General features: G+C 49.9%; 2 protein-coding genes across 2 annotated transcripts; both read left to right on the top strand.

Annotated features, from left to right (window-relative positions):
• The first annotated feature begins 254 nt into the window (after positions 1-254).
• Positions 255-5,569, top strand: fga (fibrinogen alpha chain). The gene is made up of 8 exons (XM_086166383.1): positions 255-412; positions 499-597; positions 1,146-1,329; positions 1,622-1,767; positions 2,595-2,693; positions 3,287-3,445; positions 3,611-4,175; positions 4,624-5,569. Exons 1-8 carry the CDS (start codon positions 347-349, stop codon positions 5,295-5,297), a joined length of 1,992 nt encoding a protein of 663 aa, XP_086022509.1. The 5' UTR covers positions 255-346; the 3' UTR covers positions 5,298-5,569.
• A 1,022-nt stretch (positions 5,570-6,591) lies between these two features.
• On the top strand, positions 6,592-8,010 carry LOC147223300 (uncharacterized). Its single transcript, XM_086166382.1, has 4 exons — positions 6,592-6,735; positions 6,809-6,992; positions 7,057-7,202; positions 7,521-8,010. Exons 2-4 carry the CDS (start codon positions 6,848-6,850, stop codon positions 7,815-7,817), a joined length of 588 nt encoding a protein of 195 aa, XP_086022508.1. The 5' UTR covers positions 6,592-6,735; positions 6,809-6,847; the 3' UTR covers positions 7,818-8,010.
• The last annotated feature ends 3,302 nt before the right edge of the window (positions 8,011-11,312 follow it).

The raw sequence follows: 11,312 nt of genomic DNA, 5'->3' as shown, positions 1-11,312 counted from the left end.
AAGGACGTGAAGGAACCCAAAAAGAGTTTGACTTTCAAATGACCTTGAAAATCAGAGTTCACAAGTGATGCTCAGGAGGGAAACATCAGAGAGGAGCAAGAAGCTGCCAAGAGTAGACTAAGAGGCAGGACGTTCAGACGAGTCCAAACAAACCTGAGGGGGGAGAGTTGATTGAACGTCGGGTGATTCATCTGTTTGTTCTGCAGACACAAAGTCCACTAAGTCCTGAAGCAAACAGCCCCCTGTCCGAGGTCGTCTGGCTCCGCCCCCAACTGTGACTCAGGCCTCGGGGGCTTCAAAGCTCGTCCGGCGACGGCTCGGCGATCATTGAACGACGGCCACATCCATGATGCAGCGAGCACCTTCTCTCTCCTTCGCCATCTTGGCGTTGGTCTGCATGGCGCTGGGACAGGTGAGTCCATCAGCCCTCGGGCGCAAGAACCCCGTCTGCATGGTTATATTGGAAGAACTAAGATGTTCTCCTGATGTTCTTTTCAGCCTGCGATAGACCCCAGGGGGACCCGGCCGATGGAACCGGGTACCAGGGCCAACTGTGAGAACCAGAAGGAGTGGGCTTTGTGCTATGAGGAGGACTGGGTACGAATCCGCCAGGGGAATGTACCGGAACATGGACTACGCCGCTCCACGGGACGGAACTCCCGAAGCTGTGCTGTTATTACCATTTGGCTAGCAGGCTGTCAAATCGACGCTAAACTAGCATGGCAACTTTGGATGCTGTTGCTCTGTTGTAGCTTCTGAACGATACCGTCTTTCATAACTACACAAAAGATACTACAAACCACAGTAAAATATTACGATTGAATACCGACTCAGAAGGAAGTAGCTCTAAATGCTACGATAACGATAAGTCGGCGGGGACAGTTTCGGCGGAAGGTTACGATAATATAACATTGTAGTTTTGGAATTGCTCGCAGGATACAATGAAATGCTAACACAGGTTTGTGGCTAGTCTACGGTATCGGCAACAAGGTGGGCTGGACGGTCACACCATCGCAGGAACTTGTAGAAAGTCCTCGCTACGATAACGCGTCGCGCCATCTTTTCCGACGTTAGCTTAGACCACATTTACTCGGAGCAAAGCGTTGTGATCGGGGTGTGACTGACTTCTCGGTCGTTGCCCTCAGGGACCCAAGTGCCCGTCAGGCTGCAGGATCCAGGGCCTGCTGGAGAAGAAGGACCACGACCTGCTGAAGAGAATCGACAAGATCCGCAACCTTCTGGCTCGGAACAAAGACGGCTACCAACACACCGCACACACCACCTCACAGACCTACGACTACCTGAAGGAGCAGCTCACTTCTGAACATGGTACGAGGTCTTCTGGACCTTTGGGTCTTCACTTCGGGTTCGGGACCACCATGGTCTACGTGGGGTGGGTTAAGTGGAGATGAATTTAAATGCGCTTCCATAAGGCAACATGTAAGATGTAAAAAAAAAACATTTTAGCAAGTATTTACTTCTTATTTAAGGTTTTATATATATGTAAAAATGTACACATTTTCTGTAAACAGTATACTGTATACAGTTGCTGCGTCCCTTTGAGGGATCAAGTCATGAAAAGTCCACCTGTTTGCTGACGATGTTCCGCTCTTCATCCCAGACGCCTCCAACAAGTACTTCGACGTGGCTCACAACCTGCGGAACCGGATCACCAAGCTGCAGATCGTGATCAACCAGCAGCTGACGGTTCTCAACTCCTTGAAGCAGCAGATCAAGGACCAGGTGGACCAAATGCAGCGACTGGAGGTATGTAAGCCTTTCTGTCACAGGCGCTTTCTTCCTGGCGAAGTTCCTGCATGGTTCCAAACATCCGTCCATCCACTGTCGACCGCTCATCCGGGTCCACTTGGTCCAGACATAGTCCCTCCAGCTTGTTCTGGGCACAGGAACCTCCCTGTGAGGTGCTCCTCATCAAGAGGCATCCTAACCAGATGCCCGAGTCACCACATCTGACTCCTCTCCACATGGAGCAGCAGCGACCCTATTCTGAGCTCCTGAGAAGAAGGTGACCGTGACCTTGTTCTTTCGGTCACGACCCACAGTTGGTGACCATAAGTGAGGGTAGGTAGGGAACGTAGATCCACCGGTAAATAGGGAGCTTTGCCTTTTGGCTTCACCAGGACAGACCGGCGCAGAGTCCTGTGGATCTTCTGGTCCATCCTGCCTTCACTCGTGAACAGAATCACGAGATACCTGAACTTCCCCACTCGGGGCAGGACCTCCTCCCCGACCCGGAGCAGGCGCTCAACCCATTTCAGGCTGAGAACCATGATCTCGAATTCCTAGGTGCCAATCCTCATCCTGACCGCTCCAGGTTACAGGACAAGAAGGCCAACAGATGAACCTCCTTGGAAGGTTCCCAAGAACGAAAAGCAAACCACCATCTTGTGTCCATGAGATGTAGACTATCCCCCTGTTGCTAACGTTCTTAGATCGTTTGGTATGAGACCATTGGCAAGAATAGAATAGAATATTCCCGGCTGAAAAATAACGTTCGACTGAAATCAGGGAACTTGACAAAACAAATCCAAACCTTAGTGAGTGAAAGTGTAACTCTTCGTCTCCCCCTTCAGGTGGACATCGACATCAAGCTGCGCGCTTGCAAGGGATCCTGCAAAGTCTACTCCGAGTACACGATGGAGGCCGGAAGCTACGTGTCGCTGGACAAACAGGTGAGCAAAGTTCCTTATTCAGCTAGCAACGGCTAGCTAGCTCGGTAAACACAACTGGTCAATGTTAGCCTAGCATCGCAGGCACATACGTTTGACGTCAGGCTAACATTGAAGACACATCTGTCCAATGTCAGGCTTGAATAAAAATATGCATTTCATGTCTATCTAATGACCTGTCACGCTAATGTCTGGCGAACCCTGAAGAAATATCTACGTCACATTAGCCTAGCATGAGAGAAGCATTCACTTGATGTCAAGCTAGCATTGGAGAAACTCTTAATTTATGTCCAGCTAAGTGTTGCAAACAAATTGAGGGAATGTCAAGCTAACATCGCGGGAACAGATCAAGCTAAGGTTTGTTTATCCGGCAACCGTTGTGAAAACATCACTTAAAACATCAAGCTAATGTCAGAGAACCGTTAGTCTTACATCATCCACGGCTTGGACTACATCGGAGAACCTCCTATCGAGGTAGAAAAGGTAGAACTTTGACTTTTTGGACGACGGTTTCACTCAAAGCTGGTGTCGGTTCCAGACCGACATCGACAGAAGGTGCTTTTCTCAAGCGGGAATGTCGGTGTCGCCTCTTGCAGCTCAACCAGCTGCTCCAGCAGCAGGTCAGCAGCTCACCTGAGAAGCTGCAGTACATCAAGAAACAGGAGCTGACCGAAGCCATCAAGCAGACCACCTGGAAGGGAATCCAGAATCCCGCTCAGAGGATGCCGGATGAGAGAGAAGACCCCTTCGCTGATGTGAGCACAGTTTTCTTTACATGGTTAAGTGTTAGTGGACTTGAGAAAGACGGGTCGGGAGGCGAGTTCCTTCCAGTCGGAAAGAAGTCGCCTGAAAATCATCAATAAGTTACCATCGTAGATCCATTTGAGCTGAAGGGAAAGTTGTCCTTCTTCGCTCCCCAGGTGAACACCACGAAGCTGGTTCTGGAGACGGAGGGATCAGAGACGGCCCCGGCAACCATCTCCAAGGACGTCTCAAAAGGTACTACATCTTGGTCACACCAAACTGGGCACTTCGACAGCACCAAGGGCGGCATCAAGGGTGGAGATTTCCACCAGGACTTCTTGACAAGTAGCACCTCATCTGTTAGCTGCCACAAGACCATCAAGAAGACCATCGTCAACACCAAGGACGGGCCGGTGGAGCATGTCGAGGTGGTGTATGAAGGAGGCCCTAACTGCGATACAATCAACACCCCTTCGGGGTCCTCCGCCTTCACTTCCTCCTCCTCCTCCTCCTCCTCCTCCTCCTCCTCCTCTTCCACACATTCCTCGTCTAGTCACTCGTCCAAAGGAAGCCTTTTAGGAGATACAAAACTAGGGGGCGGAGGGTTCGATAACCCCTTCCTTACCTTTCACGACTTCGGAAAATTCAGCGGACGAGACGTCGATGAAGACATTCCTGACCTGAAGGCCCGGAGTTTGATGCCGATGCGCGTCGAGCGACAAGCCGATTATGTAGGAAAAGGTACCGAAACATCTGAGTAAAATCTAACCTTCGATCAGGGCGATTAGCTAGATGGCGGGATTTATTTTGATTAGCATCAGCTAGTCAGCTAGCTAGCCCAAAGTAACAAAAACAAAGTGTAGTGACGCAGTAGCAGATATTACTGGTAGAGCAGAGGTCCAACCACATTTTGCCTCTGGAAGGTTACCGATTGGAGACGCTTGACTGGGTGGGCGGGGTTTCAGCGCAGAGACTCAATCTGGACTTCTGAACATTCGGGTGGCAAAAGTAAGCCGCTGTTTTCAGCACTCCCGACAAAAATTAGCCACAGATTTGGTAGCCTTGAAGGACCTTGTAGAAGGATTCATTTGGTGTGTTGGTGGTGCAGAAACTTTAAAGTACCCTAGCCCAAGCGGGTCCACGCTAATCCGCGGCCCTGCTGTTCGCCCCTTTTTTTTTTCATCCGCAGACTGCGTCGATGCCTTCCAGAACCACCTGAACGGGGAAGCGAACGGGCTCTTTAGGATCAAACTCGGCACCGGCCACTCCACGGACATAGTTGAGGTTTACTGCCGCCAGGAGGGCCTGCTGGGTGGGTGGTTGTTAGTTCAGCAGCGGGAAAGCGGCGCAGTCGACTTCAACCGGTCTTGGTCCGATTACCGTGACGGGTTCGGCTCGATCGACGCTCGGGGGAACGGGGAGCTGTGGCTCGGCAACAAGTACCTCCACTTGTTGACCGGTCAGGGTGAGTCCCTGTTGAAGGTGGAGATGGAGGACGTGGAAGGGGGCGAGGCCATGGCCGAATACACGGTCCGCGTGGGTCCGGAAGGGGAGGGCTACCCGCTCCAGGTGTCCATGTACAGCGGGGACGCCGGGGATGCGCTGATTTCAAACAACGGTATGAAATTCTCCACTTTTGACTCGGGCAACGGTAACTCGGGGCATAATTGCGCGGTGACGTTCGGCGGCGGCTGGTGGTACAACGACTGCCACCAGGCGAATCCGAACGGGATCTACCTTAGAGACAACCCCGATCAACAGACCCTGTTGCAGGACCGGCAGGGTGTGCTGTGGGCACCTCGGGCGCAGAAACCCAAACGCCTCAAAAAAGTGAGGATGTTGATCCGGCCAGCTACCTTTTAGCCTTGCGGTCCAACAGTTTTCAGTCCAAACCAGAACTACCCATTGGTGGTGGAACCGGAAGGCCGGGGGAAAATAGAGAGTACCAAAGAATCGAATGTTCTGCCGCTCATGGTCCAGAGTTCACAAATATTTGAGCAGTGTGCTTTCCTGTCTATGTAAATTCCACTGACCTGCTTTTGTAAACGCCTCCATCCAGCTGCTGCGATCGGGTGTTTCCAGAAAGCGGGAGCCGACTTTTGCTCTGTCAATAAAGATCTAAACTGTTCACCCTAGCAGTTGTCCTGTGCTGATGATTTCACGGGTTCAGCGAGCACAGCCATTGCCTCCTGGACCACAGAAGTACCCTTAGAGAAAAACAAATAATGCAACTCCTCAATTATATAATCAATAAAATGTAATTAACATGTTTATACACTTTTACACCTTCACGTTGTGTTATGCTAGCCGTGGATTCGCACGCGACCAAACCCTTCGCAGACGACTCACTGTTATACGTTGCCAAATTTAAAAGAACCATGGAAAAGTTTTGGGCTGAAGATTCCACTGCTGTCCAGGTAGACCTGGAGGTCTTCCAGGGGACGCGCAGGAGGTTATTTGCGCAGCCCTGGAAGGTAGCATCCAGCAGCTTGTAACCCTTTCGATGAAGGTTTATATAAAAAAACGGAAGAAAAATGTGAGCTAAAGTAGCATCAGCTAACAAAAGCATACATGTTCATATAGAGTTGGATCCCTTCCTGTGTGGAGTCATCATGTTCTCGCCGTGTCTGCTTGGGTTTCCTGGCAAAGTCCAAACCCATGCAGGAGGTTCAGTGGAGACATTGTCCAGATGCTTGAACTTGGTGTGAAGTCGTGCTTCACGCGACTAAATGTCTTGTGAAGGACGGCGGTATGTCTCTAAATTAGCAAATTAATAGCGGTGTGTCTCCATCCGTGGTCCTGTGATTGGTCCAGGAGTTCCCCGCCTCTTGTCCCATGACCACCGTCCTAGGGGACCCTGAGTGCAGGATGAACAATGACTGGCTAACATCTATACCCTATACATGTACTAGCTTAGGCACAAAAAGAAACAACTCAAAGCTAACTTTCGTTGTTTTCCTCCAACAACAACAGTCAGCTTTCCGTTGAACTGCAATCCTGACGGATCACTTAAACCTGTAACTAGTCGATACTATTGATTGATTTGAGATCCCGCGTTCCAAAGAAAGAGTATGCTGACCTTTGACCCCATCCTCTGCTCTGACCCACAGTGTGTTCCAGGCGGAGGCAAGACGGCCGGAGGCAAGACAGTCGTAGGCATGACATCCGGAGGCATGACATCCGGAGGCATGACATCCGGAGGTATGACGGCCGGAGGTATGACGGCTGGCGCCGCAGCAGCTCCGTTGGACGGTCGTGTCCGGCGGTTGACAGATCACCCCTGTGTTCCGACGACGATTGGGTAGGAACCGACGCATCCCTTTCGGGTCACTCAGGTTCTCCGCTACTCTGAGCTTGCCGTTGCTCACCTGCAGGGGTCCAGGTGTCCGTCGGGATGCAGGCTCCTCGGACTGATGGAGCGGGCGGCGGCGGAAGCCGACAGGAGGCTGGGGAAGGTGTGCGAGGCGATGGGGAGGCATCGTGAGGCAGGCGAGCGCTCGCTGGGCGGAGTCCACTTCCTGTACCGGCGGACCCGCAAGGAAGTGATCGGCAGACACGGTAAGAAGCAGAGGTGTTCTTAGCAGGCGCTACCGCCAGAGGTAACGTCGCATCTCTTCTCCAGCATCCGAGCAGAGGTGGGTTGAGCTCACCAGCCGGCTGTCGCGCCTCCTTTCCGGCGCCCGGGAGAAGGCGGAGAGTCTGCGGCAGCGGCTGGAGGACCTGAAGGTACGAGTGCGGAAGCAGATCCAGGACCTGCTACGCATCGAGGTGAGGACACTCGCCTCCCGATAGGCCGATTCAAATGGTACCGTTTGGCTTCTTCCCCTGCAGTTCACGGCCTCACTTCCTGCCCTTCTCTGGAGTTGACATACCTGTATGTCTTTGTGATTTCCTGTTCACTGACTTCCTGTCCTCCCGCTTTCTCACCTTCCCGTCCTCCAGACTTCCAGTCTCCATACTTTGAAACTTACTGCCTTCATGACTTCCTGTCTTCTTTCAACCGGACTCCCTGTCCTCCAGACTTCTTGCTTCCATGGCTTCCTGTCCCCTATCCTGACTTCTTGTCCGTGGGCTTTCCGTCCCCAGGTGGACCTGGACATCAAGCTGCGAGCGTGCCGGGGTTCCTGCCGCTGGTCTCAGCCATTCTTCGCGGACACCTTGGCCTACCAGGAGCTGGAGACCGAGGTGGACCGGCTGTCCAGGGAGCGGAGAAGGGCGGCGTTCCCGTCCCCTGGACACGCCCCCAGGGTCAATCTACAGCACGTGGACATGGCGGCGACGCCACCTGCTGGATACCAGACGTTCTGGGCACTCCAACTGGAAGTGCTGACCCAGTTTGAGGACGTGGAGCTGAACCGGATGGTTCTGGAGGACAAGGAGTGAAGAAGCCCAGAGACTCATTGGGCTTATCATTAAATTAACATTAGATGTCTCCAACAAATGCAAAACTTCTAGTTATATTATCATAAAACATATTATTTAAGGCACCTTTCTCGACACTCAAGGACACTATGCAGACACATACACAAAATGCAGATTAAAAAGAAACAATAAAAACCATAAAAGTGGCAAAACAGCACATGGTGTCAGATGGAATGGAGCCATTTAAATGTGATATTATATTGCCTCCTGCTGGCAGTTTGTTTGGTCAAGAAATGGACGACACATGCGAGGAGCTCAAGGAGAAGATGAGCGAGACGGAGAAGAAGGTGAATGAAAGTGTTTGTAGACCTTCCTGAAGAAGATGATGCCGACACCGAGGAGTCCAGTTCAACACCCAGGACGGAGCCGGTCTTCCTTTAGTTTCACCTAAAATCCAGGTTTTCATCTTAAATCCAGGATTTTACCTTAAATCCCCAGTTTCAGTTTAATTCCACGTTGTCGTCTTTATTCCTGGATTTCACCTTCAGTGCCGGTATTTATCTTAAATCCAGGTTGTCTCTTTAAATCCAGGTTTCACCATCCAATCCAAGTTCCATGTGAAATTCAGGTTTTCATCTTAAAATGTAGGTTTTCCACTATCTGATCAAAGATTTCCCTCAGAAGGGTGGCTTCTGCTGTGGACCTCAAGAAAGGCCTCTGAGCCCTTTGGGTTCCTTTAAGCCTCGAGTGCCTCTCTGGTCCGGGAGACCACAAGCTGCAGGATGTTATAAGCTAATTCCACTGGCTCCACCGATGCGGTGCAGACATCATGGACAAGCAGAGGCCAGATGATATCGAGGCAGAATGCCGTGCTGGAAGACCCAGGACTAGAACTTCCCCAAAAGTCCTTACTTGACTGCTATGCCGAGCCAGCAGCACAGCACTGACCTCTCTGAGGCTCTGGTCAAAAGAGTTTCCCGATGTCTTGATTGGCTTCTTTATTCATAATGTTCTAGAACATGTGTGTCAAACACATCTGGCCAGGGAATGAATAATCTTTGGCCCATGAGGATGATATCTAAAAACTATCAGAGCCGGTATGCACGTACCAGTGTAAGACTACAAGTCCCGAAATGCACTGCAAGTGCATTTTGGGACTTGTAGTCTTACTGGTGGTCTCACGCCTGGTAGTCTCATGCCCCTCCCCCCAAAAATGGACTTTGAAAACAAGGTGTTGACAAGAGCCAAAGTGTTTGCAGGCATAAAGGGCAAAGCTGAGGCGACGACAGTGTGGCCGTCATGAAATAATACAACATAGAAGGGCACTATGAAACGAAGTTTCACAACAGATCCAAGCATTTTGATACAAAACAAGGGAGAAGAGTTCAGAAGAAGCAGGGTGTCACAACACAAAAGCCAAATCAGGAAGCGAGGCCACTATGGTGGCACAAGAGCTTGAAGAATCAGCCAAACAACCACTGATTAAAGTTTGTGACGCTGTGTGCCCCAGAAAAAGGGAAAGCATGTTCAAATGTGAGCCTGAGTGGCAACACCATTGCTAACTGTGTGCGTCCAACAACAACTTCCGGGAAAGGGAAAAGATTCCTTGTGCAGAACATGCCTCAACATTGGAAGCAAGAGACGGTAAAAAGACATTTGGTTCAGAATCTTTTCCTTGTTCCAATCATGTCATGCTCCTCTTTCGATGTTTGCAAGAGTTTCTGGGATGTATGCCTAAAAAAACAGTCACTAACTGGAACCTGTGGTGATAGATCTCTGGAGCGACTTCTACCCACCAGGACGTGATTATACACTCTATTATTATCCACTTACTGGCAACTCCAGAGACAATTGTCTCAGAATGTACGACTGTGAATCGGGCACTATAGACACGTATGATCTTGCGCCCCTTTCGTTATCACTGCAAATAAAAAATAATCCTGGAAATTCTGGAGCAAGTTGGGTGAAGTGATGCAGAATATCCCCAGAGGTGACAGAGTGGTAACTGGTGCAGACTTCAGTGGACATGTTGGTGCAGGCAATAGACGTGATGGAGAAGTGAAGGGCAGGTTTGGTCTCCAGGGTAGGAACACATGGTGGTAGACTTTGCAAAAAGGATTGAAATGGCATCAGAGAATAATATCTTCCAGAAAAGACAGGACATAGGGTAACGTTTAAGAGCAGCGATAGGAATACAAAAGTAGACTACATCTTGTATAGATGAGGTCATCTGAAGAAGATCAGTTACCACAAAGTATTGGTGGGTGAGAGTGTAGCCAGACAGCATTGGATGGCGGTTTGTAAGATGACTCTGGTGACAAGGAAGATCTAGAGGACAAAGTGGTGGAAGCTGAAAAGGGAGGAGTGTTGCATGGTTTTCAGGGAGGCGTTGAGAAAGGCTCCTGATGGTCAGGGAGAGCTTCCAGATGATCAGACAACTACAGCTAATGTGATCAGGGAGACAGGTAGAAAGGTACTTGGTGTGTGGTCTGGAAGGAAAGTAGGTAAGGAGACTTGGTCGTGGAGTGCGGGAGTACATACAAAGAAAGCAGTTAGCAAAGTGGGAAAGTGGGATAATGAGGGGACTGAAGAGAACAAACAAGAGTACAGGAAGATACAGCATCAGGTAAAGGTAGAGGCACAACTGATGGCGCCTCTCAGATGACAAAGAAAACATCTACAAGAGAAGAAACCCAACTCCAGTTGCCACTTAAAGACTTGGACCAGAAGTTGCCATGACCCTGACCACTGAAGACGTACACTGACATTATACATCTTATCTTCTAAAATGTAGATTTCTGATGTTCTAGAGCAGTGTTTCCAACCACTATGCCACGAGAGATCATCAGGTGTGCCGTGGAAAAATGTCCACTTTCACCTGATTGGTCCAAAAACGCAAATAACATGTCTTGGTAGGTCTGTCTATGGGGGCAGCATGCAGTGACAGGCAGAGCAATGAACTGCTCTTCCACTAGATGGCAACAAGAAGTGAAGGAAGCTGTGGGTCTACCTGCTGCAGCAGCAAAAAAGGTTAGGAAACACTCTTCTAGAATGCAGTTCCATTGCTCTGAATAAAAGTTTTCTTAAAACTTTAAATTCTGAAGTTCCGATATGCTGGACCAGCACACTCCAACATAGTTCGAATGAGGAATCAGAGTCTCCGCCAAATGTAAGGGGTTTGTCTCGGCATGTCCAGCACCTTTAAAGAAGATAAATACGACTTAGCTTAGCAAGAAGAGCACACGTTGTGAGTACGATTGGTCATGAGTTGTTGGCCGCCCACCACCTTCCTGTAAGCTGACTCATGGTTGTCCTTGATCAGGCCCAGGAACGTCACCAGTGGCTGGAGGTGTACGTTAAGGTTCTACAGTTTGGACATGTAGTTCTAACACTCTAGATTAGACCTCTTACACTCTCAGATGCGTGTTTTTAATGCTCTAGAATGGCCCAGATTACAGTTCCAAAACATTGGCCAGATGTCCTGAATTGAACCTCAGATTAAAGATCCAACGTTGG

The sequence above is a fragment of the Fistularia commersonii genome, chromosome 19 (assembly GCF_037954325.1).
Source record: "Fistularia commersonii isolate RoL2024-O1a breed Wild chromosome 19, RoL_Fcom_v1.0, whole genome shotgun sequence".
Taxonomy (NCBI): domain Eukaryota; kingdom Metazoa; phylum Chordata; class Actinopteri; order Syngnathiformes; family Fistulariidae; genus Fistularia; species Fistularia commersonii.
The sequence above is the reverse complement of the archived record's forward strand: the minus strand, read 5'-3'. Positions and strand labels throughout refer to the sequence as shown.